Genomic DNA, 16119 nt, shown 5'->3' on the forward strand with positions numbered 1-16119 from the left:
CCTGGGGCCTGGCCAGTCCAGACTGTGTGTGTGTGTGGGGGTGGGGGTGGGGGCTGTGGGCCTCTCAGAAGTACCATCGTGATAGCAAAGGAAGCATAGGGCAGCAGGTGAGATCCACAGCCACTGAGGCCACACCCGTGTTGGAAGCCCAAGAGCTGCCCATGGCTTAGGACTGACTCATCACCTCTAATCTTCCTGGTGTCTGAGCAGATCCCAAGCCCTTAGTGGGATTGGAGCCAGAGCCAGCAACATCAGCCCTACACCTACAGGCACAGTGAGTAGAGACGATGAAGCAATTGGCTTAGAACTTGTGCAGGCCTGATTTGAAGCCCTAGTGTCCTACTGACTGACTGAAGCCTCAGTTTCCTTCTCTGTAAGTTGGGAGAGTAGTTGATCCAAGAGCCTGGCACTTAGGGAATATCTTCATTGAATAGGAGCTAGGGTCAGATGCCATTAAATAGGCATGAGAAGCCCCTGCTATTTGCTTATTCAATCTTCTTTCATTTGTGAAGTCCCACAGAGAACACTCTGTAAATGTTCAAATGAATCAATGAATGTGAGTTATTGAACCAGCTAGCTGAGCAGAGAAAGGCATTTCTGACAAAGTCCCTGCCTTTAGACAGATAAGTAGGACACATTTGAGGAATGGCAGGTTGTTGGGTGTTTCTCCATTTGGCAAGGGTGTGTTAAATACCTATTACGTGCTGGACACTACTAGATGCTAAATAGGAGTGGGAGTAGGACCGATCAGGTCTCCATCCTTGAGGAATTCACAGTCCAATGGAGGAGACAGGCTCTCAACAAGGAAGCCACCAAACAGGCAAGGGCATTCTACAATAGGTGGGGCAAACGCAGCTGAGGAGATTATCATGGGGCCCAGATCAGAGGTCACTTTGGAGGGACTGGGCTGAGACGCCTCCCAGGGGAGGAGCCTGGACGAGCGAGCCAGGCCCCTGGGACTGCTGGAGAAAGGCCCTGACAGGACAGCGTAAGGTGGTGAGAACAGAAGGGCCAGTGCTGCTGCAGCACAGTCAGTCAGGAGGACGGCCTCAGAATGGCAGGCAGGGCCCAGATGGTGCAGGTCTTAGAGAATGTGCAAGAGTCCAGGTGTGCTGGGAGCCTCTGCAAAGTTTTGGAGAATGGATCCCAGGCAGATGGGCTAGAAGTCTGTAACTCTCTAGGAAAGACCCTCTGAGAGCTGGGAGCCCCATTCACAGGTTCTATGGACAGGAAGAAGTGAGGAAATGTACTCCCAGCAAGTCCGGGGTTGCAGAGTATTCCAAGCAGGCCTTAAAGTCTCTCAAACAACAAAGCCAAAGGGGTAACCCTGACACGTTAGCCTCACCGAGGCTTCCAGCAGAAGCACGTGCTCCTCCAGGAGATATCCACTGTGTCTCTTCCTCACGTTCAGGTTTCCCAACCTCTTTCCCCCACTGAAGCCGGAGACGGTGGCCCGGAAGACAGTGGAGGCCGTGCAGCTCAATCAGGCTCTCCTCCTGCTCCCCTGGACGATGCATGCCCTCATTATCTTGAAAAGGTACCAGGCTTGGGGAGGAAACTCCAGTCAGGCTTAACCATTTGTCCTTCGCTGACTGGGCCCTGGTCGGAAAGAGGAAGTACGCAGTGATCAAGTAGTCATGTCTGCTGTGGGCATGAGCGTGAAGAGTGGCAGCAAGTGTGCCCTGGATGCACTAATCTTACTGTAGAGCAATGGTTCTCAAACATGTTGGTCTCAGAACCCCTTTATTCGCTCAAAAGTATTGAAGGACCAAAAGAACTTTAGTTTATGCATGTTGCATCCATCACTTTCTACCATATTAGAAATGAAAACAATGTAATAAGATTTATATATTTGCAGTATTTATTCATATATAAATAGCAATAGCAAACACATTCTATCAACATAAATGTATTTTTATGACAAGTGATCATAGCTTCCAAATTAAAATAAATGTAGCAAGGATGGCATTGTTTTATATTTTTGCAAATCTTTTTGTTACCTGATTTCATCAATATGACTAGATTTTGTTTAAATAATTTTCTATTTTATTTTATTTATTATAATTATTTTTTTAACTTGATCAGGGTGAAGGAGTGAGAAAGCAAGCTGCCAGAACAGGCACTCAAACTGTGGTCCACCATGTGGGAATCCAGCATCTTAACCACTACACCAACCTCCCAGCCCCCATGGTTGGATTTTTGTATCTGCCTCTGATTTTAATCTGTTGTGATATTCCATATCATGTAGATTCTGGGAAACTACTGTACATTCATGAGAGAATGGGAGTATAAAAGCCAATTGAAGGGCCGGCACATGGCGTGGTGGTTAAGGGCACTGGACTCCCACATGGCTGACCACGGTTTGAGTCCTAGACCTGCAGCTTGCTTTCTCACTTTCTCTCTCTCTCTCTCTCTGAATTATTTTTCATTTTTTCTCTTTCTCTCTCTCTCTCTCTCTCTCTCTCACACACACACACACACACACACACACATTCTGTCCCTCTCTGGTCAAATTAAAATAAATAAACACATAAATAAAATAAATAAAGTTCAATAAAATAATTCCCAAAAAAAAGAAGCCAAATGACATCGTAGTATTATTGTAAAAATAGTTTGACCTTAGTATTATAAAAATATTAGTTTGAACCCCCAAAGAGAGCTCAAGTACCCTCAAGAGTGCCTGGACCACACTTTGAGAACCACTGTTCTAGAGACAAGAAATGGCCCCAGAGCCAGTGTGGTGCATGCCTGTAATCTGAGCTACTCGGGAGGCTGAAGCAGGAGGATCATGAGTTCAAGATCACCCTGCCACCCCGTCTTGTGAGGACATCAGTGACCCAGCCGCTGTCCTTGACCCCACTGACCATCTTCTTTTCCTCCTTGCCCCTCCCCCCCAGCATCCTCCCACAGGCTGCACTTGAGGAGATCCACAGATTCTCAGGAACCTACACCTGCATGAACACTTTCAAAGGGCGGACATAGAGGCAGGATGCAGAGACCCGCTCGAGAGCCATGGAGCCTGAGGGGGCCACGGTGCCTGGACACATAACCCACGCATCTGTCCCTTGGCACACTTCTGCTAGGTGAACAGGACTGCTCCTGTCTGTCCCCAGGGAAGACTCTGGCTGCTCCTCAGGCCAGCCCCAGGACCTTTGCACAGGACCGATAGGAGTACCTCTGACCCAGATGGGGAGGCAAGAAACCAGCCAGCGCCGCCTTGACACTCTGTCCGTTTCTGATTCCGTAGAGTCGATTGTACATTGCTCTTCAAGTCCCAGCAGCCCCAGCCGTGTGCGTAGACTATTCCCAGGAGAGTCTGTCTCAGATGCTCTGCCTCTCCCTCCAAGGCCCACTCATCCCCAGCTTGCGCAAACTGGTTGAACGGCAGGAATTAAAAAAAAAAAAAAAGCGATGGCTTTCATGAGTTCCGTTGTTCAAATCCTTGGTGGGCAGTTGGGAGGGGCCATCCCAACCACAACCTCATCTTTAGAGAAAATTGGTCTGCTGCAAGTGGAGGGGGTGGGCAGAGGTCAGGAGAGAAACTGCAGCCCAGGCCAGGGGCAGAGGGAGGTTCTAGTTCCTTGCCAGCCCTGCCAGCCCTCCTCCCTTGCAATAGCCCTGTGGTTGAGGGCTTTGTTTCCCTGGTGTGGCCACATGGACTTGTCTGCAGGGAGCTGCCCTCTGTTTTGCCACTAGTACCAACAGCTACCAGGCCACCAATTCAGGCCCAGTCCTGAGGCATCAATTTTACCTGTGTTAATTATCGACACCGTCAAGCAGCACCTGAAGACTGAAAACTCAGCTCTCGGAGACCACTTTGAAGACTTCCAACAGCCATGATGTGGTTAGCCAGGATGATCCCCAATACTCAGGGGCTGACAATACAGGCTCTGTCTTCCTGATGCTACTCTTCCTGGGGGCTGCCTACCGCTCTGCTGCATCCTCTTTGCTCTGGAACTCAGCCTAACAGAACAGGCAACATCTGGGGCCATATCTAGTGGCAGAGTTTCCCCCGGAGAAATGTGCATTGGATCTTAACGTTGCTGCCCGTCAGGCCGGCTGGTGGCATGGCGGTAAAGGAGGCTGGATCCCACGTGGCCAACTGCGCAGTTTGAGTCTTGGACCTGGCAACTTGATAAACACACTGGGCAGATGTCCTCCCTGGAAAGGAGGGAGAAACAGAAGAGAAGGGATTGCAGTGTGACCGTTCTCCATGAGAAATGCTTTCTCATTCTGTCTCTCCAGGAAGCACACATGCCCTTTGACAAATTAAACAAACAAAAATAAACAATGCTTGTTGCTTCTGCTCACATTTCATCGGCCAGAACAGGTCACGTGGTCCACCCCCCACACACACAGCAGCACATGCAATCCCCCAAGGAGGAGCGGTTGGTGGCCGTGGACACCAATGCCCCCTGCCATGCCATGAAAGCAGAGGACAAATGAAAACAGTGAGGGAAACGGACAGGACGTAGCAGCTCTCAGTGGGACACACTAGGGGCAATCAGAACCCTAAAGAGGCAGATGTCAGCACTCCCCTCTGGGGAGGTGATACAAAGGGACTTTGAAAAGTTCATTAGGAAAGTGCAATTAAAACACATTTACTTTGGTGCAGAAAACTTTGAAATATGTATATAATTTTTTCTTTTTTTTCTTTCTTTCTTTCTTTTTTTTTTGGAGAGGTTTTCACTATAGGGCACATGCACCTGCCAGAGAAATAGAGACAGAAAGTGAGAAATCACCCCCCAGGGGGTGATGTATTATAGACGCATACGGAGAGAATCACCACAATCATCTCTCCTCCATTCTCCTCTCAGGATTTTGGGCACGTATGCACATGCACCTGGCGTGAGTTTTAAGCCACCAGGTCTGGGACTCGAACCCCTTCTCCTTCATTCTCCTCCCAGGATCTTGGGCACACACGCACACGCGCCCGGCATGAGTCTAAGCTGCCGGGTCCGGGACTTGAATCACGGTCAACTACATGGGAGTTCAGTGACAGCCATTACGCTAACTGTTGGTCCCTAGTTTTTTCTTAATGTGTATGTTCCATGTACTTTTTGAATCTCCCTCATTGTGAAACCCATTGCAGAGGTGAAGAAAGTGGCTCAGAGCGGGACAGGGGCTCTCTCAGGGTTGGAATTTGAACCCTGCTTCATCTGGCCCACGATCCCCTCTTTGGATTGACCATGGCAGCCAATGAGGCGCCAGGCCAAGACTCACTGTCACCTTCATTTTGGTCCTTAGCACCATGCATCATCCAAGTGTGGGGGCTGCTAAAACGGTTCTGCTGAACACAACAGGGACAGAGGAGGATGATGAAGTAGGGGTCCTGTCTGCTGAGCCCTCGTTTTTTGATTTTTTGTTTTTTTTTTTAAACATTATTTAACTTTTATTATTAGTTTTTAAAATTTGACCAGAGAAAGTGAGAAATCCAGCTGCCAGGTCCAAAATTCAAACCACAGTCAGCCACATGGGAGTCCAGCATCTTTAACCACCACACTATCCTCTGGCCCCAAGCCCCCATTTTTCTGACCCTCCTTGGATAGCAGATTTCTGTGCTCATGGTCTGGCTCCAGGCTGACTTTTTTTTTTTAAAGAGGTTTTTGCTATAGGGCATGTGTACTCGCTGGAGAGACAGAGAGACAGAAAGCAAGAAATCTCCCTCCAACGGGGATGGCCACACCGCAATCCCTTCTCCATTCTCTCGGGATTTTTGAGCACGCATGTACATGTGCCCAGCGTGTTTTAAGCCACCAGGTCTAGGACTCGAATTGCAGTCAACTATGTGGGAGGACAGCAATGTAAACATTACACCATTTGCTGGTCTCAAGGCTAACCTTTTCTGAGCAGGAGCTGACTCCTGAAGTTTCCATGAAATTGTGTTCGGCCTACAAGCCAGGAATGCGGCAAGGGCCCCTGGGATCTGACCGGGCCCTGGGAGTGAGTGGAGCCCAGCCGAGTCGTCCCCAGGGCCTGCTGAGAATGCCGCTGCCTGGGCTGAGGGGGGACCTCTCGGGTTCCCAGAGCCCAGGCGTTTCTCTGGATTGCAGGGCAGGGCCTGGGCCTGGCAGCCCCTCCTTAGCATCCAGGATGCTGTCAGTCTTTTCCTGGATCTTTTCCCAGAGGAACCAGGGGGGAGAGCCTTGGGCAGATTCCCAGGAGCCCCATTTTGGTCCCTCCCCAGAGTGGTTTGGCTGCTCACAGAGCCTTGGGAGCGAGAATGGAGAGCTAATTCTGTCCCTCCACTTGGCCAAGCAAAGGAGAGTGACAAACACCAACCCTGAGGGACAGGACAGTGTGTGCCAACCCCGCACAGAAGACGGGTCCTGGGAAATGACCCAGTTGCCATGTGTGGAGTTCCTCCCCATCCCCAGATCAGGGAAGGGCACTGAGGCCCATGCTGGCACCATTTGGGGGCCAGGCTAGCAGGCCTGGTGAGTGGTCAGGAATCCAGCCTGCAGCCACTGCCTGTCCCCTGGGCTTGACAACTTTGGAAAGCGTTCTCTCTTCCCAGACCAAAGTGACCTCGGGAAGGGCCAGGGCGACAGGAAGCTCCCAGGCTGACCACATGGCTCAGTCCTAGCTCCCTTCTTCCAAGAGTCCTATCCAATGGGAGAGACAGCCTCTGCTCCGGGATGTCCCAGTCTGACGGACACCAAGTCAAGGAGCCGGGTCAGGAGCAAACGAACCCCACTGCCAACTTGGACCGCCACGAGGGAGAGAACCACTGAGTGAAGGACGAGGGGTCATCTGAGCGGAGAAGAGGCCCTCCCTCCCCCGCAGCCCTTCCGAGGGGTCTTCCCTGATATTCAGGAAACAGATCATCGCTGAGAACCGGGGGTCTATTTGAGGAGGACTTCGAAATGTAGACATTGCCCACCCTGGGCACAACCAGGAGCTGACAGATGTCCTTCGAGACAGAAAAAAGGTCTGAAGCCACTTGTGGGCACCCTGGCCACGCCAAGCTTCCCTGGATCAGGGCTGTTACCCTGTGACTCGGTTTATAGATGTTTCTTAATGCATGTCTCCCCATAAACCAAGGGTTGCTGGGGACCAGAGTTGGTTCAGCCTTGGCTGGGTCAGCTCCCTCAGCCCTGTAGGGTCCAACCCCATCTGCCACCTATCGCAGCCCCCCTGAGACCCTGAGCCCCCAGCTACCCAGCAGGCCCAGGGTGCTGAGGTGCCCACCCTGAGTGGCCTAGGTTTCCCCAGACCCACCATGAGATGGGAGACCCTGTGTCAAGGGGGAAGAAATCCGGACTCTGGAGTCCCACTGGCATAGGCTAAGATCCGGAGTGTGACAGCTTCTTTCCTCACCTGCAAAATGGACTTGAGGTTCAAGTCATCCTGGCTCCAGGGTCTGGGTGAGTGTCAAGGACCATTCAGAACTCAGAAGGCTGTGTGGATGTGAGGGGCAGTGTGACACTGCTGGCTCCCAACTAGGACCTGAACGCCCTTCAGGACACCTGGGATCACCGCTTGGCCTGGCCTGTGATGGCAGCATCCTATGAGGCCTGGCCGGCCTCCTTGTGTTTGGTGGGGTGAAACTGTGGCTCAGACCCCAACATGGAGACCACCAGACAGGGCCAAGCAAGGCCCCTGGCAAAACGGGAGGCGCTTCACGGCGAACAGGAGCCACTGTCCTGCACACGCAGCAGGGCGGGACAGTTCTCCGGCCCATTGCACCATCGTTGGCTTTGAGCAGCCCCTCAGTGCCCAGATCTCTCCACAGCTCAGGAAGCCACAAAATTCTCCCAGAAGGTTCTCTGGGGCAGTAGCATGGCCACTACCTTGCTGGGAAGTGAACAGCTCCCCCAATCTCTACCCCTCCCAGTGGTGACAACCTAGTGTCTGAACATTGCCAAATGTCCCCTAAAGGGCTATCTCCCCCACTCCCCCTGCCCCCACCAACCCCCATGGAGAACTCCTGGTCTACACTCATCTTCTTGTTACATCTTCATATTGACCGTCGTTTTGGACTGAGCTCCTGCACTAGACCCCAACAAGCCACCAGACTCCAAATCAAAATGGAGTCACTCATGCTAAAGTGCCACGTCACCAAGCCAAACTAAGCCGATTATTGACCCTCTGAGAAATCAGGAGAACCAGAAATAACAAATTCTTCATATATGCCAGTTTCAATCAGCATAGTGAAGTTCCCTTGACTTCATTTCTGTTAACCTGTTAACTGATCAGTTATTTTTCTATTGTCCCATCTACTGTCCTCGCCTTACGAGGAAAGTGCAGTCATGCATCCCTTAATGACAGGGATCCCCTCTAAGAAGTGATTTCATTATGGGAACACCACAGGGTGCGCTTACACCGACCTGGACAGCACAGCTGACTACTCCTGGCTCCGTGGTGTAGCAGCTTGCGCTGGAGCTGCGCATGGCGTAGCAGGATCACTCTTGGGCTGCACGCCTGGCCAGCATGTTACTGTGCCTGTGCTGAACACTGTAGAAAACTGCTACACAGTGGCAAGCATTTGTGCATCTAAACATATCTAACCTGAAAATGTACAGTAAAAATACAGTATAAGGGGGCCAGCAGGTGGCACGGTGGCTAAGGCACTGCACTTCCACATGGCCAACCACAGTTCACATTCTGGACCCAGTGACTTGAAAATCACACTGGGCACGAGTGCATATGTACCCAAAAAAAATCCCAAGAGGAGAACAGAAGAGAAGGGATTATGGCATGGCCATCCCCCTTGGGGAATGATTTCTCACTTTCCCTCTCATTATCTCTTTGGTGAGCACATGGGACCTATGGCAAAAACATTAAAAAGAAAAAAAGATTATAAAAGATTGAAAAAGAAAAACAGACAAAGTCCATCTGTATAGGAGACTTACCACATGACTGGATCTTCCAGCACTGGAAGTTGTTCTGGGCGAGTCAGTGAGCGACTGTCAGAGGATGAGGGCCTTGGACGTTATTGTACACCACTGTAGCCTTTATAAACACTGTGCAATTAGCCTACACTACATTTATAAAACAATATTTTCCTCTCTTCAATAATAAATTAACTTTACCTTACTGTAACTTTTTAGTTTATAAACTTACATTTTTTTTTAACTTTTTGATTCTTTTGTAATGACATGTAGCTTAAAACACAAACACATTATATGACTATACAAAAATATTTACTCTCTGCTTTCATTTTTTAAAATTTGCTACAGGGCAGGTGGACTTACTGGAAAGAGACAGAGAAAGAGAGAAAGTGAGAAAGCACCTCCTGGGGGGGATGGCCGCTCTGCAATTCCTTCTCCTCCATTCTCCTCTTGGGACTTTTGGCACACATGCACATGCTCCTGGTGTTTCCTAAGCCACCAGGTCCAGGCCTCGAACCATGCAGTTGGCCATGATGGGATCCAGCTGCCTTAACTGCCGCACCACCGGCTGGCCCTATTTTCTATCTTTATGGCCTCATTCTTTGAGGGATCTTTGAAAAGTTAGTGGAACTGCATCTTATGAAAAAACTGTGCATAAATTTCAATTCTTTTAATATTAAAATAAACTCATGTTTTAATTTTTCTGCAAACTTGTGAAAGTCCCCAGGTATGAGCTTTAGCTAGTATTTTTTTTTTTTTAACTCCATTGTTAAAAACTAAGACACAAACACACACATTAGCCTAGGCCTGCCCACAGTCACATCATCAATGTCACTCTTCCATCTCCACATCCTGTCTGTCCCACTGGAAGGAAGGTCTTCAGGGACAACAGCATACACAGAGCTGTCCTCTCCTATGGTAGCAATGTCTACCTCCTGACGGACCTGCCCAAGGCTCTTCGGAAGGCATCACTTTTCAGAAATACGTCCATGGTGGTTTGTTTGATTTTCTTTTGTTCATCATAGATTTGTTTGTAAGCAGATAATGCACTATGAACATTCTTCTCTCTTAATGAAATCCTTCCAGGGTTGGGGAATCGATGTTTTCAAAGCTTTTAAGATCGGCAAAAGCTTCTGCTAAACCCTTCACCGTGAACTCTCTTGGCAGTTCTTTTTCTTCTGTGGTCTCCTTTCTCTCCCCTCCGCCCCACCTATGCATTCCTGTTCCTGTACCAGTGCCAATACCTCCTCACTAGCCAGTTCCTCAGGAACCTTCTAGGAGCTCTTCCACGTCACGCTCGCCCACACCCCTGCTCACCCATACCCAGGCCACGGTTTCTTGCCACTCTGCCACAGCTTTGTTGATTTCGCAACCTCCTTTCCCTTGGCGAGTCTTCGGAAGTCATGGACAAACCGCTGAGGTTCTTCTTCCAGATGCCACTCACACACAACACGAGGGTAAACAGGCACGTGGCGAAACGGCGCGACCAAGAAGTGGGGTAAACAAGATGTACTGGGCTGCCGCCTGGGTGGCACGGCACGCTGCTTCCCAGAAAACCTCTTTTTGTAAGTAGGAGGAATACACTAAAATAATATTAAAACACACAGACTAGGGGCCTGCAGGTAGCAGTGGTGGTTAAGGTGCTGGACTCCCACTTGCTCAATCATGGTTTGAGTCCCCAGACCTGGTGACTTGAAAAATCACACCAGGCAAGTGTGTGTGCCCAGAATCCTAAGAGGAGAATGGAGGAGAAGGGATTGCAGCGTGGCTATCCCCAACCATGGGGAGGGGAGTGATTGCTCACTTTGCCTCCTTCTGTCTCTCTCTAGCTCTCTCTGGTGAGTGCATGTGCCCCATGGCAAAAAAATCTTAAAAAAAAAAAAAGAAAAAAAAGAAAAAGACACAGGCTACTAAATGCATAAACCAGTGAGAGTCATTTGTTACCAGGGACTGAGCACAGGCCGTGACTGTGGGTGCTGTACTGTTGTCCCAACGGCAGAGCAGATTTGTTTACACCAGCATCACCACTAACGGGGGGAACATGTGCCAACACATCCCGGCAGCTTCAATGTCACGAGGGGGTAGAAATATTTCGGCTCCGTTACCCTCCGTGAGACCGCCGTCACATACGCAGTCTATGGTGACCCACACGTCATTACAGGTGCGTGACTGCGACTGAAACGACCAAGCACATTCCGTTCATTTCCGATTTCTTCAGCTCTGCCCCATTTCAAAAACCAACCTCCTGCACAGCTACTGAGAACACATCCTCTGTCTTATGGAGGGAAATGTTGCCTGATTGTAGAATATAGTATCAGCATTCATGATCCTTAAACTAAATCATAGTTTGTCTTCTGACACAGGCCAGAGCCGGCACCACTGGCGCAGAGCAACTGAGGACACTGAGGCCTGAGAGCTTTCTCTAATGGCCTGACCAGAGACAGGGAAGCAGCAGAACCCAGAAGGGAAACGTAAGCCCTGGTCCTGGCCCATAATCTCCAAGGGGGAGCCAGGAATCCAGGGGGCCTAAACCCCTGGGGCCGTCCTTGGCCCCATGGTTTCTCTTCCTTTGGACTTGGTTTGAAGACTCCTCATGCCACCCTCCTGGCTAGTTTCCGCTGCTGCTGCAGAACTTTCCGCCTTGCTTCCCCCCATCACATCCTTGTCATTCCTTTCATTTTTCAGTGTTCACAAGACAAAGGAAATAAGCACTTGGAGGAAGACACACGCTGTGTTTGTTCTTCGGAGCTGCTGCTGTGATGTAACTGGATCCTGCTCGGGGAAGGTCACATGGGGACCCAGCCTGGGCCTAACTTCCACAGCCCTGGCACGCTGAGCATCAGATGAGGCTTAAGCATCCCCTCAATGCCATGATGGAATCCCTGCTGCAGTGGCTTCTTGCTGGGAGTGGCAGGCGGAATTCTGGGCACGTCCACTCTTCTCAGTCATCCATGCCAGGCCGGCCTCGCTTGTTCTCTGCCCTGGCTGAGGGGCTGAGCCGAGAGGATCCGTGTTAACGGGTCCTGGGGAAGCTCAGCAGCCAGCAGAGAAGGAAAGACTGTGGGATGGAGTCTGCCGTGGGACCTTTTGAGTTTAACCTTAACCTTAAACTCCCTCAGCCCGTTTCCTCATCTATAGGGTGGGATCAATACCCTGCCCTCCACAAAGCTGCTTGTGAAAATCAAGGAAATAATACATACAATACACTAATGCGTGTGTGTTGTATTGATAAATGCCAAGGAGCAAACTAATAAATCTATAGTACATTTATGTATTTATTTTAGGGTTTTGCTTGCCAGAGAAACAGAGAGGGAAAGTGAGAAACCCCACCCCTCTCCCTGGGGGAATGATTATGTGCAATCCCTTCTCCACTCTCCTGTGATTTTGGGCACGCATGCACACATGCCTCTAGGACCAGGACTCAAACTGTGCTCAGCCATGTGGGAGTCCAGCACCTTAACTACCATGCCACCTGCTGGCCCAGTACATTTACTTTATAATAAAAGTCATAATTCCTGTGTGTTTGGTACACAACCGACCCTAAGATACATGCGTTTAGAAATTAAGATTTCCTAACATTTGCTGGAAACTGAGGCTGAGACAGATGAAGTCATTGTCTTAGGGTTTATTTCAAAGCTAATTAATTGGGAGAGCTGGGGTTTAAACCCCAGAGTCTAGTTGCAAAACCCTGGTTTTAGTGGCTTCTTGAATAAGAAGCTCCTACTGGCCAAACCGTGTCAAAGACTCTGCTAGAGTCCAATATCGCATGGCCCAGCTGCTGCCTTCCAGGCTGCAGGTGGACCCGGGCTGCAGACCTCTGAGATTAGACATGGGTCTCCTTCCAGAGTTTGCTGGGGAGACCTACCTTCTTACCTGTGGGCCCGGGAGGGAGCAGAGCATCTGCCTCTTCCATGCCCCAAGCCTCCTCAGATGTACACACTTTCACTTGCTCTCATCTCTCTCTCTCTCTCCAGCTGGGGCTGGGCACAGAGCTGGTGCCCATGGGTAGATTGTTGCCCATGAAACGTGCCCAGCACTCTGCCAGGTGCCTCAGAGGACTCCTAACAGAGCTAAGGATGTGGCGGTAGTGCAGGCCTGCTAGACTGTAGGTAGTGGGGAGCCAGGCAGGAGTTTGCCGGCCCCACGCCAGGCACCCCACCCTAGGTGTACCTGGCATTGCCCCTGGTCCCAGCCTGGAGTCAGGTGCAGAGCGTCTCCCCGATGGCACAAGGCCCTGGCCGGCTTCCTCCCGCAGTACCCAGCTGCAGACATGGCACCGCTGCAGTTTCTAGGAAGTGTCAGGGAGCGCGAGAACTGGGCAGCCTCTGAGAACTGGGCAGCCTCTGAGTCCTGCCGTAGCTGGTCTGCTGAGGCATGGTGTCTGCGGTTGTTGCCACCCCTGTTGGACCCTGGACACTGCCTGCTGCCACCACCCCCTAGAGCAGATCCTCCACACTCTGCTTCTCCGCATCTCCTATTACGAAGTCAGGCTAGGGGAGCGTCAGAGTGGGCTGGTAGTGACTATACCCGCGCCCCAGCAGCCAGGGGCAGTGAAAGTGAACATGGGGCCGGTCCGATGCCTTCAGAGTTCCTCTGGAGCCACCCCAGACCTCAGAGAAGGGCTGACGCCCTGAGTACCGCGTTCCTCACGAGACACCAGGAGACTCCCTGAGTGATTATTGGCCCTACCACAGTGATTCTTGCTGGGACAAAAGAGAGAAATGTATTAATCCTAGTAACCGGAAATCCCAACGGGCAGCAGTTTCAGTACAGCCGGATCCAGGGTGCAAGCTGTGTTCCAGGAAGCAGTCTAGACCCAGTTTCCCTTCCTCTGCGCTTCATTTCCACGTCCTCTGGGCTGGTTTTGTTCTCAGACATCTGCTCTCACAAGGGCAACCTGGCAGCTCAACTCCAGGCAGATGCCCTTCCAGGTCTAAGGGCAGAGGGAAATGAGACTCTGTCCTTGTCGCCCAGAGCTAGTCCTGACTGGTTCTGGTGGCCTCGGGTTAAGTCACATGCCCACAGGTAAACCAATTGTGCCAGCCAGAGGAATGCAATGCCCTGATTGGCCCAGGCCTGAGTCTTGTGGCCCACCCCTGCTCCAAGGAGGGCCTCAGCCCATTGAAACACATGGACTGACAGCTGGGGAGAGGGATTCCCTGCAAGTCCAAGGGGGAGGCCTTGTCAGATGAAGGGGAAAGGATAGCAGAAACAATAGCTGTCACAGAACACCCCTGGTGGACTCCCTCATGCCCCAGGGCCTTCCTGAGTGACAGTTGGCTGATGCTCTGACGGGCAACCCTGAGGTCCTGGGACCTTGTCCTCTCCTGACTGACAGTTGGCCTGCGTGGTGGCAGGCAGTTGGCACAGCCCTCTTGACTGCTGGTCCCTGCTGCCTGGCAGTCGGCGGGCATCCTGGTGGGCGGTTTGGCAGTGTGGTGCCTGGCAGTCGAGCAGTCCTATTTGGCAGTGCTTCATGGGCTGCCCTGAGATAGGAGGGGAGGTCTTGGGGGTCAATGCCATCGGGCTCTGCGAAGTATCCCTCTTTGCAAGAACAGAAACCTGAGCCACCATGCCCCAACCAGGAAGAGAGAGTGGTGGCAGGGAGGCTGGGGTTGGCTCTAAAAGCCCATTGCCTCCACTAGGGAGCAGACGGTGCCAGAGGCCGTGCGGGGCCAATGGTGTCCTCTGGGATTTTGGGCTCAGTGGCCCTGGAGTGGAGGAATTTGGAAAATATTAGAATGGGTGCTTGGCTTGTCCCCACTTATTTGATGTCACTCAACTTCCAACAGATAGTTTTTGTTTGCTTGTTTTTTTTTCTTTTTGAAAGAGAGAGACTGAAGGAGAGAAAGGGAGAGAGACAAAGAGGAAGGTCTTTTCGACAGTCTAGCCACACTCGGATGCTCCTGTCCCGGCCTCCCGGTTGGCTGGGATTATAGTAGGCACACACCATCACACCAAGCCCATTAGGTGGGTCTGGGAACTGAACCTGGGCGTCCCATGGCCGAGCTACTGCGCCACAGTGGCTGGGCCAATAAATAGCTCTTAAAGGCCCCTGTGGGTCAGGCACGGGAGTGCAGCAGAACTTAGGCTGGGCCTGTCCTCACTGAGCTTTCCGCCAACCGGGTGGGAGTGGGACTCGTGCCATGATGCGTGTGTGTTGGGGGTACAGGACACGTGTGCTGAGACCACAAAAGATCTGATAGAAGGACAGGATGGCATTTAAGGTGAAAAGGCTGGAGGGAGGGGTGTACGCCAGGGGTCTTCAGGGTTCTAGAGAGTCACAGAGGCCAAAGCGCAGAGAACATGACCGGCTCTGGAAGGGAGTTTAGTTTTTCTCCCAAGGGAGAAACCCTCAGCTCAGAGCGGGGCCAGGATCAGACTTGTGTTTCAAAAAGGTGGTTTCAGATTCTGAGAGATTGACTATGGTGGTCACGGGTGGAAGCAGGGAGCCCTTCTCTGATCCAGGGAGATGGAGTGGCTCGAGGGGGGTGGGGGCGGTACTTTAAGGAAGCAGGTGGATCCAAGAGAGGGCTAGAGCTGGCATGGATAGGCCTGGGGATGGACAGGCCTGGCAGCCAAGGGAGAAGCTGGCCCTCTGTGTGGGGGCCAGGGGGGCGGCCTGCTTCATCTGTGCTTTGTGCTGCTGTGAGGAAAGGAAAGGGGTCCCCAAGTCCGAGCTGAGGAGGGCTGACCAGCGGGCAGGGAGACACCTGGTCCAGGTTGAGAGCTGGCAGCCGAGGGCAGGGCTGGCCCAGCATGAGCAGGGAGAAGCAGGGCTCCCCTTCCCGCCGGGCTTGGCACAGAGCAGAGGGCCCACAGGCGTGTCGTGAAGGACCCCTAGGCACAGAGCTCCAGGCCAAGTTCTGCAGAGTGTGGCTGTGACGATGAGGAGTATCGCTCACAGAGCACCTCTCAGGCCATTGCGCAGATCCCCTTATCCTCCTGCAGCGGTGGGCTTGGGGCTCCCACCTTGGGGTTCATACAGGCCCAGTGTGGAGGTGGGAGCAGGCCATGACCCTCCCACCTGTACCTCCAACGTGTGCTTTCTCTGTGACACCCCATGGCTCCTGAGATGACGCTGCCCTGCTGGGGTCTGGGGCTGGAAAAGACCCTCCTTCTACTCCCTGGCTTTTCTGCCTGATCGCAGCCCCAGGGGCCCCCGGGCTGAGCCCTTGGCCTGTTTCTCACCACGATCAGTCATTTCTTCCCTTCCGTCTTCCTGGGTTCTCCCTTTCCTGTCCCCACATCCTCCATAAAGCCTCCAACTCCCCTAGACTATGGA

At 51.8% G+C, this 16119-nt stretch overlaps 1 protein-coding gene across 6 annotated transcripts in view; it reads left to right on the forward strand.

Moving 5' to 3' along the window:
* Nucleotides 1-3412, forward strand: part of DHRS3 (dehydrogenase/reductase 3) — a 44662-nt gene extending 41250 nt beyond the window's left edge. For all 6 annotated transcript variants that reach the window (XM_006145286.3, XM_006145284.3, XM_006145288.3 and 3 more), the window contains 2 exons: nucleotides 1412-1537; nucleotides 2898-3412. In XM_006145286.3, coding sequence (XP_006145348.1) covers nucleotides 1412-1537; nucleotides 2898-2982 — 211 coding nt within the window. In that variant the 3' untranslated portion in view covers nucleotides 2983-3412. The remainder of the gene's footprint in view (nucleotides 1-1411; nucleotides 1538-2897) is intronic.
* Nucleotides 3413-16119: the final 12707 nt, after the last annotated feature.

This window comes from Tupaia chinensis, unplaced genomic scaffold (genome assembly GCF_000334495.1).
Source record: "Tupaia chinensis unplaced genomic scaffold, TupChi_1.0 Scaffold000146_1, whole genome shotgun sequence".
Taxonomy (NCBI): domain Eukaryota; kingdom Metazoa; phylum Chordata; class Mammalia; order Scandentia; family Tupaiidae; genus Tupaia; species Tupaia belangeri.